This window comes from Canis lupus, chromosome 1, assembly GCF_011100685.1.
Source record: "Canis lupus familiaris isolate Mischka breed German Shepherd chromosome 1, alternate assembly UU_Cfam_GSD_1.0, whole genome shotgun sequence".
NCBI classification, from domain to species: Eukaryota; Metazoa; Chordata; class Mammalia; order Carnivora; family Canidae; genus Canis; species Canis lupus.
In genome coordinates, this window is record NC_049222.1 from 113656242 (window position 1) to 113670512 (window position 14271).

The following is a 14271-nucleotide window of genomic DNA, read 5'->3' on the forward strand; positions in this document are numbered from 1 at the left end:
TAGAGTGGGATGGTGAGAGGGACTGCTCTAAGGACACCTCTCCTTTCCTGTCTGAATGGGAAGACAAGACTCAACCACCACCATCACAGACAATTAAGGAACTAGTCCTGAAGGTGTAAGTGTGTGTGTGTTGTGGGGAAGGTCAGAATGGAAGGGAGAAGCCAGAGCTGGGAGGGTCCTAGGAGGCAGCCTAGAGCTAACTCTTATCCCAGAAAAGACATCATAGCAGCCCATTGAAAATCTAAAAGATGGTGCTGTGTGAGTCACTCTGTTTTCCCAGAATCCCTACCACTTCTCTCGGACACAAGATGCCTCAAATCAGCCAGCCAGGCCTATTCCAAAACTGGCAGGTTCCCTAAGGGATTCATTTTCCATATCTGAGAATCAGGACATATGAGAAGGGCATTTGATTTTAATAACACATATAGGTAGGTTATAATACCCTAGAATTTTGTTTCAGGACAGTACAAATTTACAAATATTTGGTACAAAAAGAGTTAAAAATCATTTACTTAGATTAATACAGAGAACAATCAGTTCACCATGATTCTAGAGATGGTCTTCCCCTCTGGAGACTGGGATTCAAAGATCGTCTCTATATCTTAGACTTTGGAAATCAATGTACGCACACACACACATACCAGCAAGGTCCTGATAAACAAACATGAGTAATCTTTGATTATCACTATTTAATATCACCTGGAGGAAAAACAAGACTGAATAAAACCCTTTCAGGGTGCCTGGGTGACTCAATTGATTGAGCATCCGATTCTTGGTTTTGGCTCAGGTCATGATCTCAGGGGGTGAGATCGAGCTCCACATTGGGCTCTGTGCTTGGTGTGGAATCTGCTTGAGATTATTTCTCCTCCCCCTCCCATCCCTTCTGCTCCTCCTCCTGCTTGCACTCTGTCTTTCTCTTTCTAAAAATAAATAAAATCTTTTTTAAAAATCCTTTCAATTGAGTTATTTCTTTTGCTATTCTGAATCTTCATCTCACTATATTTTTTAAGTATTAATTAGGGTCTGGCAAAGAGAAAGGAGTCATCTTTGTTCTCTACCAAGAACATTTTTTAAAGATTTTGTTTATTTATTCATGAAAGACACCCAGAGAGAGGCAGAGACATAGCAGAAGGAGAAGCAGGCCTCCCACAGGGAGCATGATGCAGGACTTGATCCCAGGACCCCAGGATCATGAACTGAGACAAAGACAGACACTCAACCACTGAGCCACCCAGATGTCCCTACAAAAACTTTCTAAAACAGTATGACTACCTTATTTTTGATAGATTCCAGAAACTGAGGCCAAGAGGGTTAGGCAACTCACCAATGAAGAAAAGGTGAAGCGGAATTTTGAACCCAGATTGTCTGATTCCTAAATGCAATAGCCTAAAAATGATGTTCAACAGCCTCCCATATCCTGCCAAGACTTTTTGAACTAGGGATCAAGCTGAGAGACTGGAAATATGAAGAAAGAGGGATGGCCCCAGCGGATTTCCCTGGGTGAATTCAATCCATCTTTATTCAGGTGGGAGATTATAAGTTATATAACCACCACCTCCCCCAGATAAAGCAATATCCTCTCTAATGGCCTCCATACCCGGAAAACATGAATCTCAGGGTGTTCAGATTTCTGTACAGCTGATTTCCCAGAACATATTTAAGCAGGATCTGGTGTCCTGGACACAACCCCTCAACCTGGCACCATGGAGCTAGGAGGGGCCTTCACCATCTTCTTGGCACTCTCCTTGTCTTGTCTACTCATCCTCATTGCCTGGAAACGGAACAGCAAGGGGGGGAAGCTTCCCCCTGGTCCCACACCAATACCCTTCCTGGGGAATGTGCTGCAAGTCCGTACTGATGCCACTTTTCAGTCTTTTATGAAGGTAAGTCTAATTACTCTTCTCACAGAATTGGAAGCAACTAATTATATAGACACACACACGTATAACCTTCTAGCATCTAAAACACAGACTCTTGGAAACTAGACTCCATAAACTTTAGAATACTGAAACTCTGAAATCTTAAACTCTAGGAATACAGACTCCTGGCACACTGGACCTTAAGACTCTCACAAACTCAGGACTTTGGAATCATAGCACCTTACACCCTTAAACACAAGAACTTGTGCACTCCTTTGGACTTAGAACTTTGACACTTAGTATCATGAAATCTTAGGGTTCTAGAAATTGAGCATTGCAGAGAAAGAAGCATAGATCTTGGAGTTCAGCTCATCCAGGTCCACCATATTACAGATGAGGAAACTAAGACTTTAGAGGCATTGGGGGTCTTACACAGCATCATAGAAGCCAACACATCTGTGCTTTTTTTCTCAATGGTCCTTCCAAGCCCAAGACTCACCTACATTTGTACCTCTTGAAATTTCCACCCTAAAGTCCTTGATTGGTCTGTACTTGGTGCTCCAATCAGCTCCCTTCTCTTATGCCTTCCTTCACTCTCAGCTCAGGGAGAAGTATGGCCCAATCTTCACCGTGTACATGGGTCCCCGGCCAGTAGTTGTTTTATGTGGACATGAGGCAGTGAAGGAGGCCTTAGTTGACCGAGCAGATGAGTTCAGTGGCCGTGGAGAATTGGCTTCAATAGAGCGAAACTTCCAAGGTCATGGTAAGTAAAAACAACAACAGCAACAACAACAGCAACGAAATGATGATAATATACTTCCTATGTCCCAGGTTCTTTGATAAGTACTCTGCAGTGTTGCATAGCCTGCATTATTGCATTGACTCCTTTGAAAGAACTATTAATGTCTTACTAATTTTGCAAATGAGGAAGTGAGGGTGGAAACGTTAGGTAATACTACACAATAAGTGGAGAACCATTTTGTTTTCAACCCAAACCATCTGATTCTTCAGTATCTGCTGCATTATTTGTTTTTAATGGATTAATGACACTGTGTACCCACTGAAGCCCTTACAGCCAACCTTACTTCTCATTTCTCTATACATACACACATACCCAGCCCATAGATCTCTGCCACCTCCATTTAGGTTGATATCTTTCTAGTGTGTCCTATATATCCATCTCTAACTGCTCACGCCCTGCAATTCCAAGCAGCCTCATGTTATTCTTTCTCTACTTCCATCCACCCATCTATTGCTATATATTTCCTTCCATTTATCTAATTTTCCATTGATCCATACATCCGCCAAAAACATTCATTTATTAATTTGCCTTTCTGTACAAATTTCTTTCTATCCAATTTATCTGTACATCTATGAATTAATTTTCCATTTACCCATCTATCCATCATTCCACCCATCCATTCATTAACCCTTACATTATTTACCGATCTTTTAGTCTTTCAATGCACAGATCTTTCCAATCATTTATCCATTCATCGCAAACTATCTATCCATTAATCCTTTACTCATCCATTGAGCCTTTCATCCACTATCAGTCATTATCAGTCATCCCAGTCAAAAATTCTTCCTTCCATTCATTAAGCCACCAAAATAATTTCATTAAATTTCCAAACATTAATTATCAATCCATGTACATCTGGTAATTTCTAAATGTTTCTTACTACAGGGTAGCTCCTTTTGGGTAGGTCTATTGACGTACAGGTGTGAGCTTCTGCGTACATGTATGCATATATCTACAGAATCCAAGTGGTACATAGAAAATAGAAGTAGTTCTCCATTCCAGGGTACTGTATATGACATTATATTTATACCTTCCTCCACATTCCTATGCATCTAACCAGTTATTTATCCAGTTCTAGGTCTTTATCCTATAAGAAATACTCCTGATCTCTCCCAATCACTCCTAGCCTGACTTCCTTTCCTGTTTTTGAGAGTCTTGTAGGGAGGGAACCATAATCAATCCATCAAGCCTGGGAGGTTGAGAGGGGCTTCCCTGAGACAAGAGTCTAATATTTGTTTCTAATACTGCTTTCATAATTTGTCCTCCTTGTGTAGCATAGAGTTAGACACAGGAAGGGGAGGGTAGGCAGGAGGTTGACACAGAGATTTTGGCAGGTGTAGCTCTGGCTAATGGAGAACGATGGAGGATCCTCCGACGCTTCTCCCTGACCATTCTTCGGGACTTCGGAATGGGAAAGCGGAGCATTGAGGAGAGAATCCAGGAGGAGGCTGGCTTCTTACTAGAGGAATTACGGAAGACCAAAGGTATGGGGGCCACCAGGGACAGGGCTAAAAGGTGACTGAATGGCTATATAGAGTTCAGTAGTGAGAAGATAGGCCTTGGCAGAGGAAAGCTCTAGAATGGTAGAGGATGAAAAAGACTAAGGGTTTACTGAGATTTCCAGCTAGGTTCCACGTTAAAATTAACATGAAGCCCCTTAAAGACCACTAGTTCAGAAGATTTAATCAGTGGATTTCCGGGATTTTGTGAGCTCCTGAAATCATGTGCGGACTTCTGCAATATGTAAATTAGTGTCTTTTTCTGGTGACAGGATCAAATTTAATTTACATATATATGTATACATAAAATACATACATACAATTATCATAAAAACCACATAATATAAAATTTTACCATCCTAACCATTCCTAAGTGTCTTTGTCAGTGTACTTGCATTGTTGTGAAACAGATCTTTAGAACTTTTTCATCTTGCAAATCTGAAATTCTATGCCCATTTGATTCTATTTTTTAAGGAATCTGATCCTTGTCCCCAAACAAGGTCTGGAACCAATGGGATTTAGAGGAAAAAAGACAAAGCAGCTAAGCAATATAGATACGAATAAATAAGGTATAGAGAGATAAATTTCTCTAAATCAGAGTTTTTCTCCTAGTTTTCATGGATGCTGATTAAACAGTCTATGTAAAGGCTTTGAATGTCCATGTACCCCCAGAAATTATTTGCAAAATTGTGTATCTGTGAATATGAGCATTGTTCTGGAGAAATTGATCCCTGATCTAGGATCCTGTTTTAGATGTGCAGCTGAGGCCAACAGAAGAATTTTCTGAATAGCTCAAATGGAATCATTGATAGAGATACTCAGAATCCAGCCATCCTTTTTTAAAAAATGTGTCCCATGCATGACTTCTTTCCCAAATCTGTGACTCTACAGCACAAATACAGTTCAATACTAATACCAAAAAGTAATGATTAAACTCCATCAACATTTCTTGAGTGCTTACTTAAACATGACAAGGACTGTGAAAGCATTTCACATGGATAATTACATCGAAGCCTCAGGCTGAGTGGTTACTAAACCAATTTGCAGACTGGGAGATCTAGACTCAAAACACAAAAATGAAGTAACTAACACATGCTATTAGGCAGTGGAGCCAGGACTCATATCCATCCCTGAATGATTCCCCATCCCATGCTTCTAATCATTGTCTCCAACCTAGATAATTTCCATCATCCAGGTTCTCCCATCGAACCCACCTTCTTCCTGAGCCGCACTGTCTCCAATGTCATCAGTTCTGTCGTCTTTGGAAGCCGCTTTGACTACGAAGACAAGCAGTTCCTGAAGCTGCTGCAAATGATCAACGAGAGTTTCATTGAGATGAGCACACCCTGGGCACAGGTGCCCACCAACTACCTCCCTGCCCACCCCCAATCTCAGTTAACTAATCACCTGCCAATCCTCACTTAATCCTCCCCCCACAATCCTGGGAGGCAAGTGTCAATACATCCCAAGTCTCCAAGAAGCAAATGGACTCACCCAATCCTCAGACCCAGAACTGGATGTTCAGCCCAGGTCACTGACTCCAGATGCCTATGCTGGCCCCAGGCGCCCATTGCTGACAAACCCCCTTTGCCTATTCCCCACAGCTATATGACATGTATTCTGGAATCATGCAATATTTGCCAGGAAGACACAATCGCATCTACTACTTGATAGAAGAACTCAAGGACTTCATTGCCTCTAGAGTGAAGATCAATGAAGCATCTCTTGATCCACAAAACCCTAGGGACTTCATTGACTGTTTCCTCATCAAGATGCACCAGGTACCTCTTCCCCTTTCTCCAATCCTTTTTTTCTCATCATCTTATTCCCTAGCACCTGCAACTTTAATTTGCAAACATGTTGGAGCCAAAGAGCAAGCATTGTTTCACATGGTTGACTTTTATTTATAAATGAGATCTAGAAACTGTAAAGGCATACATAAAGTCTTACACTTTTAAAATAAACTTTGAATCTCAAAACTGCAGGAGCAAAGATCCTTGAAACTTAAGCCTTTTAAATCATTTGTGATTACAACTGCCAGAGACTTACAAATAAAGAAAACCAGAATGAGTATTTATAGTCTTAGAATCTGTGAAGCTTAGGCTTTAAGAATTTGAGAAGCTTAAGAGTTTAAGCTTTAAATTTAAAAGTCTTAGAGATATAGAAATTTAGAAGCTTAATATAGAAATTTAGAAACTTCTGTATCATAAAGTCTTAGAATTTTAGAAATTTTTATGTATATTTTTATTATACAAACCTTTCTTGATTTTTTGTTATAAACTTGGAAATGTATAATTATATAGCTTAATGTCCTAGAACTTTCAAATCTCTACTTTTTTCTCCTCACATTCTTTCCACTGTCTACTCCAACCACTACTGGCCTCCTCCTTGCTGTTCTGCTACATACCAGGCACACTCCTGCCCCAGGACCTTTGCTCGGCTATTTCTTCTCCCAGATAGTCATTTGGTTTACTCATCTATTGTGTTTTAACAAAGGGAGAAAATAAGAAGATAATGACAGAAGAGGGTGATTCTGTGTCCTATCCCTCTTGTTTTCAGGATACAAATAATCCCCACACAGAATTCAACCTCAAGAACTTGGTCCTGACCACTCTCAACCTCTTCTTTGCTGGCACAGAGACTGTGAGCTCTACACTACGTTATGGATTACTGCTAATGATGAAGCATCCTGAGGTAGAAGGTGAGTGTCCACCTGAGCTGCTTACCTGGTGACTCTCACTCCCAAGGAGGAAGAATACATAATCTTGAAACCTTAGAAACCCAGGGCCCTACACTCTTCACACTTAAGAATCTCAGGCTATGGGATCTTACAATCTCTGATTTAGAAGGTCATTTAATTAATCTTCTACTTTGTGCCTGTGTTAGTTTCCTATGGCTACTGTAATAAATTACCAGAAACTTAGTAGCCTAAAGTAGCATAGATTTATTATCCTATAGTTCTGGATTTCAGAAGTTCACACGGGCTTTCACTAGGTGGAACCAAGGTAGAATTAGATTCCTTGCCTTTTCAGCATCAAGAGTGTATTCCTTGCATTCTTGGGCTCATGACCCTTCTTCCATCTTCAAAGCCAGCAGCGTAGTATCTTCAAATCTCTCTGCCTCAATTGCCATATTTCCTCTGACTCTGACCTTTCTGCTTTGCACTTATATAGACACTTGTAATTATATTTAGGGCCAACCTGGATAATCTCCCCATCTTAAGAGCCTTAACTTGATAATGTTTTCAAAGTCCCTTTTGTCCTCTATGGTAACATGCACAAGTTCCAGGGATTAGGAGGTAGATATCTTTGATGGTCATTATTTAGCTGACTGTAGTGCCAGAATCCAATAGGATCCATCTCCAATAAATTAAAATCTGATCTCGTTGGTTAACTAGTGATGAGGAACTCATTCTTTGCTTAAGGAAAACCCCCAATTTTGACAGTTCTCTCTTCTAATGCAGAAACTTACAAATAAAGTCTTCCCCCAAAACAAGCCAACAAATTTCTCCTGGTATAGAAGATGGAAAATACTAACTTGTTTCCATCAAACTTTACTAGTTTTTCCCCCATTGTCCAAGTTGTGTTTTACTAAGTATCTAAATAAGAATAATATTCATAACAATAACTAACTATCTAAATAATCAGATATTTAATGGACACCTGGTATGTGCTAGGCACTGTTCTAGTTACTTGCACACTGGATTTTATGTAAATTTTACAATTCTATGAGCTTGTTGGACAATCACATCCATTTAGAGGGTAAAGAAACAGAGACTCAGAAGGTAAAGTCATTTGCCTCAAAGTCACTAATCCAGGAAGTACAGGGAGGGGTAACTACACCAATAGTGTTCTTAATTCCTGTTTCATAATTGCTGTCACTTGCTTCAGTCCTGTCCTGGTTTTGTACCTTTTCCCCATCCTGCTAAAAACCTGTATGACAGCTCATCTGGGACCAGGACACTGCCCTGCTCCTTAGATCTTTTAAGATAAAGACCAAACATCCCAGCAGGCATGGAAGGCTCCCAAGCTGTGTGCCTCCTAGTAGGCTGATGAGTATTTTTTAACCCCACCAATGTCTCAGGTGTTAAGAATAAAGAGGCAATGCAAACATACACGGTGTGGTCCCTTGGAATCCACAGGTACTAAAGATACAAACCCGTAGCCTAGCCTTGACCTCCATAAACACCTCCTGTGTCCTTGTCTGCTATGTTTTCTGGCCCCTTCTAGCCAAGATCCATGAAGAGATTGACCAGGTGATTGGACCACACCGGATCCCAAGTGTGGATGACAGAGCCAAGATGCCCTACACAGATGCTGTGATCCATGAGATACAGAGACTGACAGATATCGTACCCATGGGTGTCCCCCATAATGTTATCCGAGACACTCATTTCCGAGGCTACCTTCTGCCCAAGGTGGAGTTGGGTCTCATTGTTACCCTTTCCTTCTCCCTCCACCTCCCTCCCCTCTCTTCCTAGTTCCCTGCTCCATCTTCCAACATTGATTTCTCCTAACTGTCCCCCTTTTTCACCCCAGGGTACTGATGTGTTCCCCCTGCTTGGCTCTGTTCTCAAAGACCCCAAATACTTCCGCTACCCAGATGCCTTCTATCCACAACACTTCCTGGATGAGCAGGGCCGCTTCAAGAAGAATGAAGCCTTTGTACCTTTTTCTTCTGGTAGGTTTCTATGGTCTGAGTCCCCTGCTCCCCACCCCCAGGAACATGCTAGATATAACCCTCACCCCAACCATTGGTCTGTATTTGACATTCAGGTTTGAATGGGAAGTTGAATGTTATTTCCCAGAATCCCAGAATCATATTAAAACCACTGACTCTGATAATTAGAAAAGGAATAGCACTAAACAGAGATCAGCAAACTTTTTCTGTTAAGGATCAAATAGAAAATATTTTAAATTTCACCACCCATAATGTCTCAGTCTGAACTATGCAATCTGAACTATTCAGCTGCCCCATAGTACTGCAGAAGTGACCATGGACAGTATGAAAATGCATGAGAATGTCTGTGATGCCAAAAACCTTCACTTATGGACATAGAAACTTGAGTTTCATTGAATTCACACATGTCACAAAATACTATTTTTCTTTCAATTGTTTTCAACCATTTAAAGATGAGAAAAGAATCCTTAGTTTTGTTAAAGAACAAATACTCAATTGAGTAAATTTGAATATATAATTGGCTTTATTAAATGATTCATGAATCAAGCAGCATTCCACCTGGTTAGTAGAGGGGAGCCTGGGAGTTGTAGAAATGGAAGTTCTTTATGGGAAGGGGGAGCAAAAAGTTATTAGCAAAAGAAACGAAAGGCTTGTTAAAGGAAAGGTCACAATCCCCTGGAGGAAGGGCAGGAGCTTTTTTTTTTTTTTTTTAGTTAATTAATGTATAGTGTGTCATTAGTTTCAGAGGTAAAGTTCAGTGATTCATCAGTTGTATATAACATCCAGCGCTCATTAATCAAATTCCCTCCTTTTTTTTTTTAAAGATTTTATTTATTTGAAAGAGAGAGACAGAGATAGCGACTGAGAGAGCACAAGCATGGAGGATAGGGAGAAGTAGGCTCCACACTGAGCAGGGAGCCCGATGTGTGGCTCTATCCCAGGACCGGAGGATCATGACCTGAATTGAAGACAGATGTTTAACGAACTGAGCCACCCAAGTGCCCCGATATGCCCCTCTTAATGCCCATCACCCTCTTACTGCATCCCTTCTAATTCCCTCCCCTCCAGCAACCCTCAGTTTGTTTCCTAGAGTTCAGAGTCTCTTGTAGTTTGTCTCCCTCTCTGATTTCATCTTGTTTTATTTTTTCCTCCCTTGCCCTATGATCCTCTGTTTTGTTTCCTAAATTCTACATATGAGTGAAATCATGTGATATTTGTCTTTCTCCAAATGACTTATTTTGCTTAGCATGATACCCTCTAGTTCCACCCATGTCATTGCAGATGGCAAGATCTTATTAGATGGATTACCTCATCTTCCTTTGGGTTGGAGAGGGCACATGTGACAGATCACTTCACTGATGTTGATCAAAAAAATCTCTGACTAAATAGTTAAGACTACATTTCTGGGCGAGGTTGAAACTGCAATAAGGTTAGATTTTGATTCTGGTTTGATGACTCGATCTAACATAAGTGACTTTATTTGGGGCCTGTGGTTTTCTTTTTAACAGTTTGCAGGCAGTACAAAAAAAAAAAGGCAGCAGGTGGATTTGCCTAATGAACAGTAGCTTGTGACCCATGACATAATCCCTTATAATAGTATTTTAAGTATAAGCCATATTGAGTCAGTGCAGTGGTTAGGAAACAGGACCTACCCCTCCCCTCTCTTTATAAAGTGTAGAGTCATAGGTGAGTTACTTCCATTCTCTGTCTGTAAAATGGAGATTTATTTCTCCAAACCATTGAAAGGATGACCAACAAATAGTAAGCATTATTTAAGTGTGAGCTTTCTTTTCTATTCTTTTTTTCCTCACCAGTGTCTGGCACCTAGTAGGCATTTGATAAACCTTTGAAAAATTTAAATGAACAGAAACTTCAAAATCAATATTTTTTTTTCTTTTTTTATTCATGAGAGACACAGAGAAAGAGGCAGACACATAAGCAGAGGGAGAAGCAGGCTCCCCGTGGGGAGCCCGATGTGGGACTTGGAGATCAAGACCTGAGCCAAAGGCAGACACAACCACGGAGCCACCCAGGTGCCCCTTAAGGGTTTTTTTTTTTTTTTTAAGATTTTATTTATTTATTCATGAGAGACACAGAAAGAGAGGCAGAGACACTGGCAGAGGGAGAAGCAGGCTCCCTGCGGGGAGCCAAATGGGTGACTCCATCCCAGAACACCGGAATCACAACCTGAGCCAAAAGACAAATGCTCTACCACTGAGCCACCCAGGTGTCCCTAAATTCGAGGATTTTTTTAGAACCATTCCATCGTGGGATCTGATGAAACCAAGCCATTAGAGAAGTAGCTGCCACGTGTTGAGCCCCTATAAGTGGCAGATCCTAGCGGAGCCCACTGAGTCTTTATAATAACCCCACAAAGTAGATATGGTATTATCATGACCCCAGAGATGCTGCGGACGTTCTGAGATGTGATGAGGCCAGAACGCTCCCCAGGCCCTCCTCATAGCAATACAGATATGAGCCGTTCTTCCACCCTCTCTTGCGTCCACAGGAAAGCGTATCTGCCTTGGTGAGGCCATGGCCCGCATGGAACTCTTTCTCTACTTCACCTCCATCCTTCAGAACTTCTCTCTACACTCGCTGGTGCCGCCTGCTGACATCGACATCACACCCAGGGTCTCAGGCTTTGGCAACATCCCTCCGACTTACGAGCTCTGCCTCAAGGCCCGCTGAGCGCCCCCTACTGGGCGCAGAAGGAACCGTCAGAGAACAGAGCTCTGTCCACCGGTACAAGTGCACCACCTCATCATCTCCGTAAATTCCCACAACAGGGCACCTGGGTGGCTCAGTGGTTGAGCGTCTGTCTTTGGCTAGGGTCGTGATCCCGGGGTCCTGGGATCGAGTCCCTCTGCCTATGTCTCTTCCTCTTTCTGTCTCTCATGAATAAATAAAATCTAAAAAAAAAAAATCCCAACAACAGCTCAAAGAGAAGGCACTATTCCTACTGTCATGGGACTGCGGGTCAGTGAGGGTCACCTGCAAATATAGAGATGTGCATCAGCTGCATCCAGTGGAAAAGGAATGCACTGTCCAAGATTTCAGCCCCCTCTACGTGTGTTTCTGGTATCCACCAAATTCTTGTTGTAGATTCTGTCTTTATGTGATAGTGACCCAAATGTAGTTGACCATTCTTCCTAATTATCATCTCCCACACAAAACAAAATAAAATAAAAGCAACCATGGTATCAAGGCTGTTGTGAGTAGCAGGTTTCTTGTGTGTTGTGTGTATCATCACTGTAGGGCATAGAAAAAACTAAAATGACCTTTTAGACATCCCTGTTATTATCCTTCCTAGCAGTCCACTAACAGAGATTACCCACTTGATGGTCCACTCCCTTAATACTCCATTCTCAACCATATTCCTGCCTCCTTACCTCCCACCCCCATCACTCATCTCTCCCTCTAAAAGTGCCTTCCTGGTCTGGAGAGAACTTCTATCACAACTCCCAGTTCCAAATTCTTCTCATTCTATTTTGAAGAAGAGTTTAGCCACTCCAACTTCTATTATCATATTTCCAAACTCCATCAACATGCTTCCCTCATGCATCATTTTATTTGACCAATGTTTACTGAATACCCAATTTGTGCCAATACTCTCTTCAAGTACTTAGGATCCATCAGTGAACAAAGCAGACCAAAACTCCTGTCATGGTGGAACTTCATTCTAGTGGGAGAGGTAGACAATGAAGAATAAACATAATAAACAAATAAATGATATAGTATGTTACAACAGAAGAGATTCTGGAATTGGAATTAGAATCAAGATAGGGTAGGTCTCACAAGATGTTGGAGGAGCAAGTTATGCAGGTATCTGGAAAGGAAGCATTTCTGGCATGGAGATTAAAAATAACAAAGTTGTAAAGCAGGCGGCTATGTGTGCATGTTCTAGAATCCAAAAGGGGATTCTGGCTGGAGTGGAAGAGGAAGAGTAGAGGTAAATGGGAAGAAGGCAGAGGATTACAGAGCCAGATTGTGTAAAGCTTTGTGGTCCTCAGTAAGGACTTGGGGCTTTTATTTTAGCCTGAGTGAGATGATGGTTCATGGTGAGCATAGGGTGACTACACTGACTCATATTTTAAAAGCAAATTCCAGCTGCTGCATAAAAATAGGCTGAGAGTAAGGAAGCAGAGATACTTGTTTTTTTCTGTTTTTTTTTTTTTGTTTTTTTTTTGTTTTTTTTTTTTTGTTTTTTTTATTTATGATAGTCACAGAGAGAGAGAGAGAGGCAGAGACATAGGCAGAGGGAGAAGCAGGCTCATGCCATGCACCGGCAGCCCGACGTGGGATTCGATCCCGGGTCTCCAGGATCGCGCCCTGGGCCAAAGGCAGGCGCCAAACCGCTGCGCCACCCAGGGATCCCGATACTTGTTTTTTTAAAAAGATTTTTATCTGTTTATTCATGAGAGACAGAGGGAGAAAAAGGGGGGACAGAGATGGAGGCAGAGGGAGAAGCAGGCTCCCTGCAGGGAGCCCGATGCGGGACTCGATCCTGGGTCCTCAGGATCACACCCTGGGCCAAAGGCAGCACTAAACCTCTGAGCCACCCAGGCTGCCCAGAAATACCTGTTGTACAGGCAGGGAGAAGTGAGTGGATTTGGAATCTGCTGTGAAGATGGAGCCAACAGGGTTTGCTGATGAATAGGATGAGGGGTGGGAAAGAAAGAGGGCAGAGACGAAACCTCATCCTTTGGAATCTCTTTTAACTTCAGGTGTTCTGGGCACATGAGTCCCCATAATAATTGGCTTTGTAATTTTAGGGAACATGAACAAAATTTGGCTACTTAAGTATATAAGGCTGCTGGCTGCTGTAAGACTCTCAATAAGTTCATATTATTTTGTGAATTCTAGAGACCTTGGCTCAGAATATGAGTGGGAAAAAAAGAGTTTACAGCCAGCAGCTGCTGCTGTCACTGCCTCCCCCCCCCACCCCCCATGACCCCTGTGACCCTGGACACCGAACCACTGCTATGGGACTCTTGACTCATTGCTGTCACTATGGACAACTTCCTCATTGTATTTGTGATTTTGTGTTACTTCCTCATGATTCAAAGTTCCAGGAAGGACTTACTATCCAATTAGTCACATGTTAAAGCCTTAGGGCTCAGGGTTTGGTGAAGAAGAATAAATGGCCCCTTTAGCTGCTGTGGTGGATGACAAAGCCTGGCCCTTGACCAAGAATCTCACAATAGGAGATTCTCCCAGAATTGGAAGGGATCTTGAGATGGGGTAGGGAAGTAACAACAAATGTCATTCCTTACACACAATATGTCCATTGGGTCTTCTGGGAAGCAGATGTTGGCTTGATGTTACGAGGGAAAGTGTTTCATGGAGGGATAAGAGAGGTAAGAAACAGAATGGGTCGGAAAGATCTTCAAACACAGGTGTAGATGCAACACATTTGTGGAATGAAAAA

The 14271-nt window shown here is 41.8% G+C and overlaps 1 protein-coding gene across 2 annotated transcripts in view; it reads left to right on the plus strand.

The window, feature by feature from the left end:
- Positions 1-11729, plus strand: part of LOC484492 (cytochrome P450 2G1) — a 49539-nt gene extending 37810 nt beyond the window's left edge. The window contains exons 1-9 of one of the 2 annotated variants that reach the window (XM_038525670.1): positions 1704-1883; positions 2460-2622; positions 3996-4145; positions 5356-5516; positions 5765-5941; positions 6720-6861; positions 8390-8577; positions 8699-8840; positions 11350-11729. In XM_038525670.1, coding sequence (XP_038381598.1) covers positions 1704-1883; positions 2460-2622; positions 3996-4145; positions 5356-5516; positions 5765-5941; positions 6720-6861; positions 8390-8577; positions 8699-8840; positions 11350-11531 — 1485 coding nt within the window. In that variant the 3' untranslated portion in view covers positions 11532-11729. Of the gene's footprint in view, positions 1-1703; positions 1884-2459; positions 2623-3995; positions 4146-5355; positions 5517-5764; positions 5942-6719; positions 6862-8389; positions 8578-8698; positions 8841-11349 lie in introns of those variants that run through there. The other variant, XM_038525669.1, reaches the window with a different exon arrangement.
- Positions 11730-14271: the final 2542 nt, after the last annotated feature.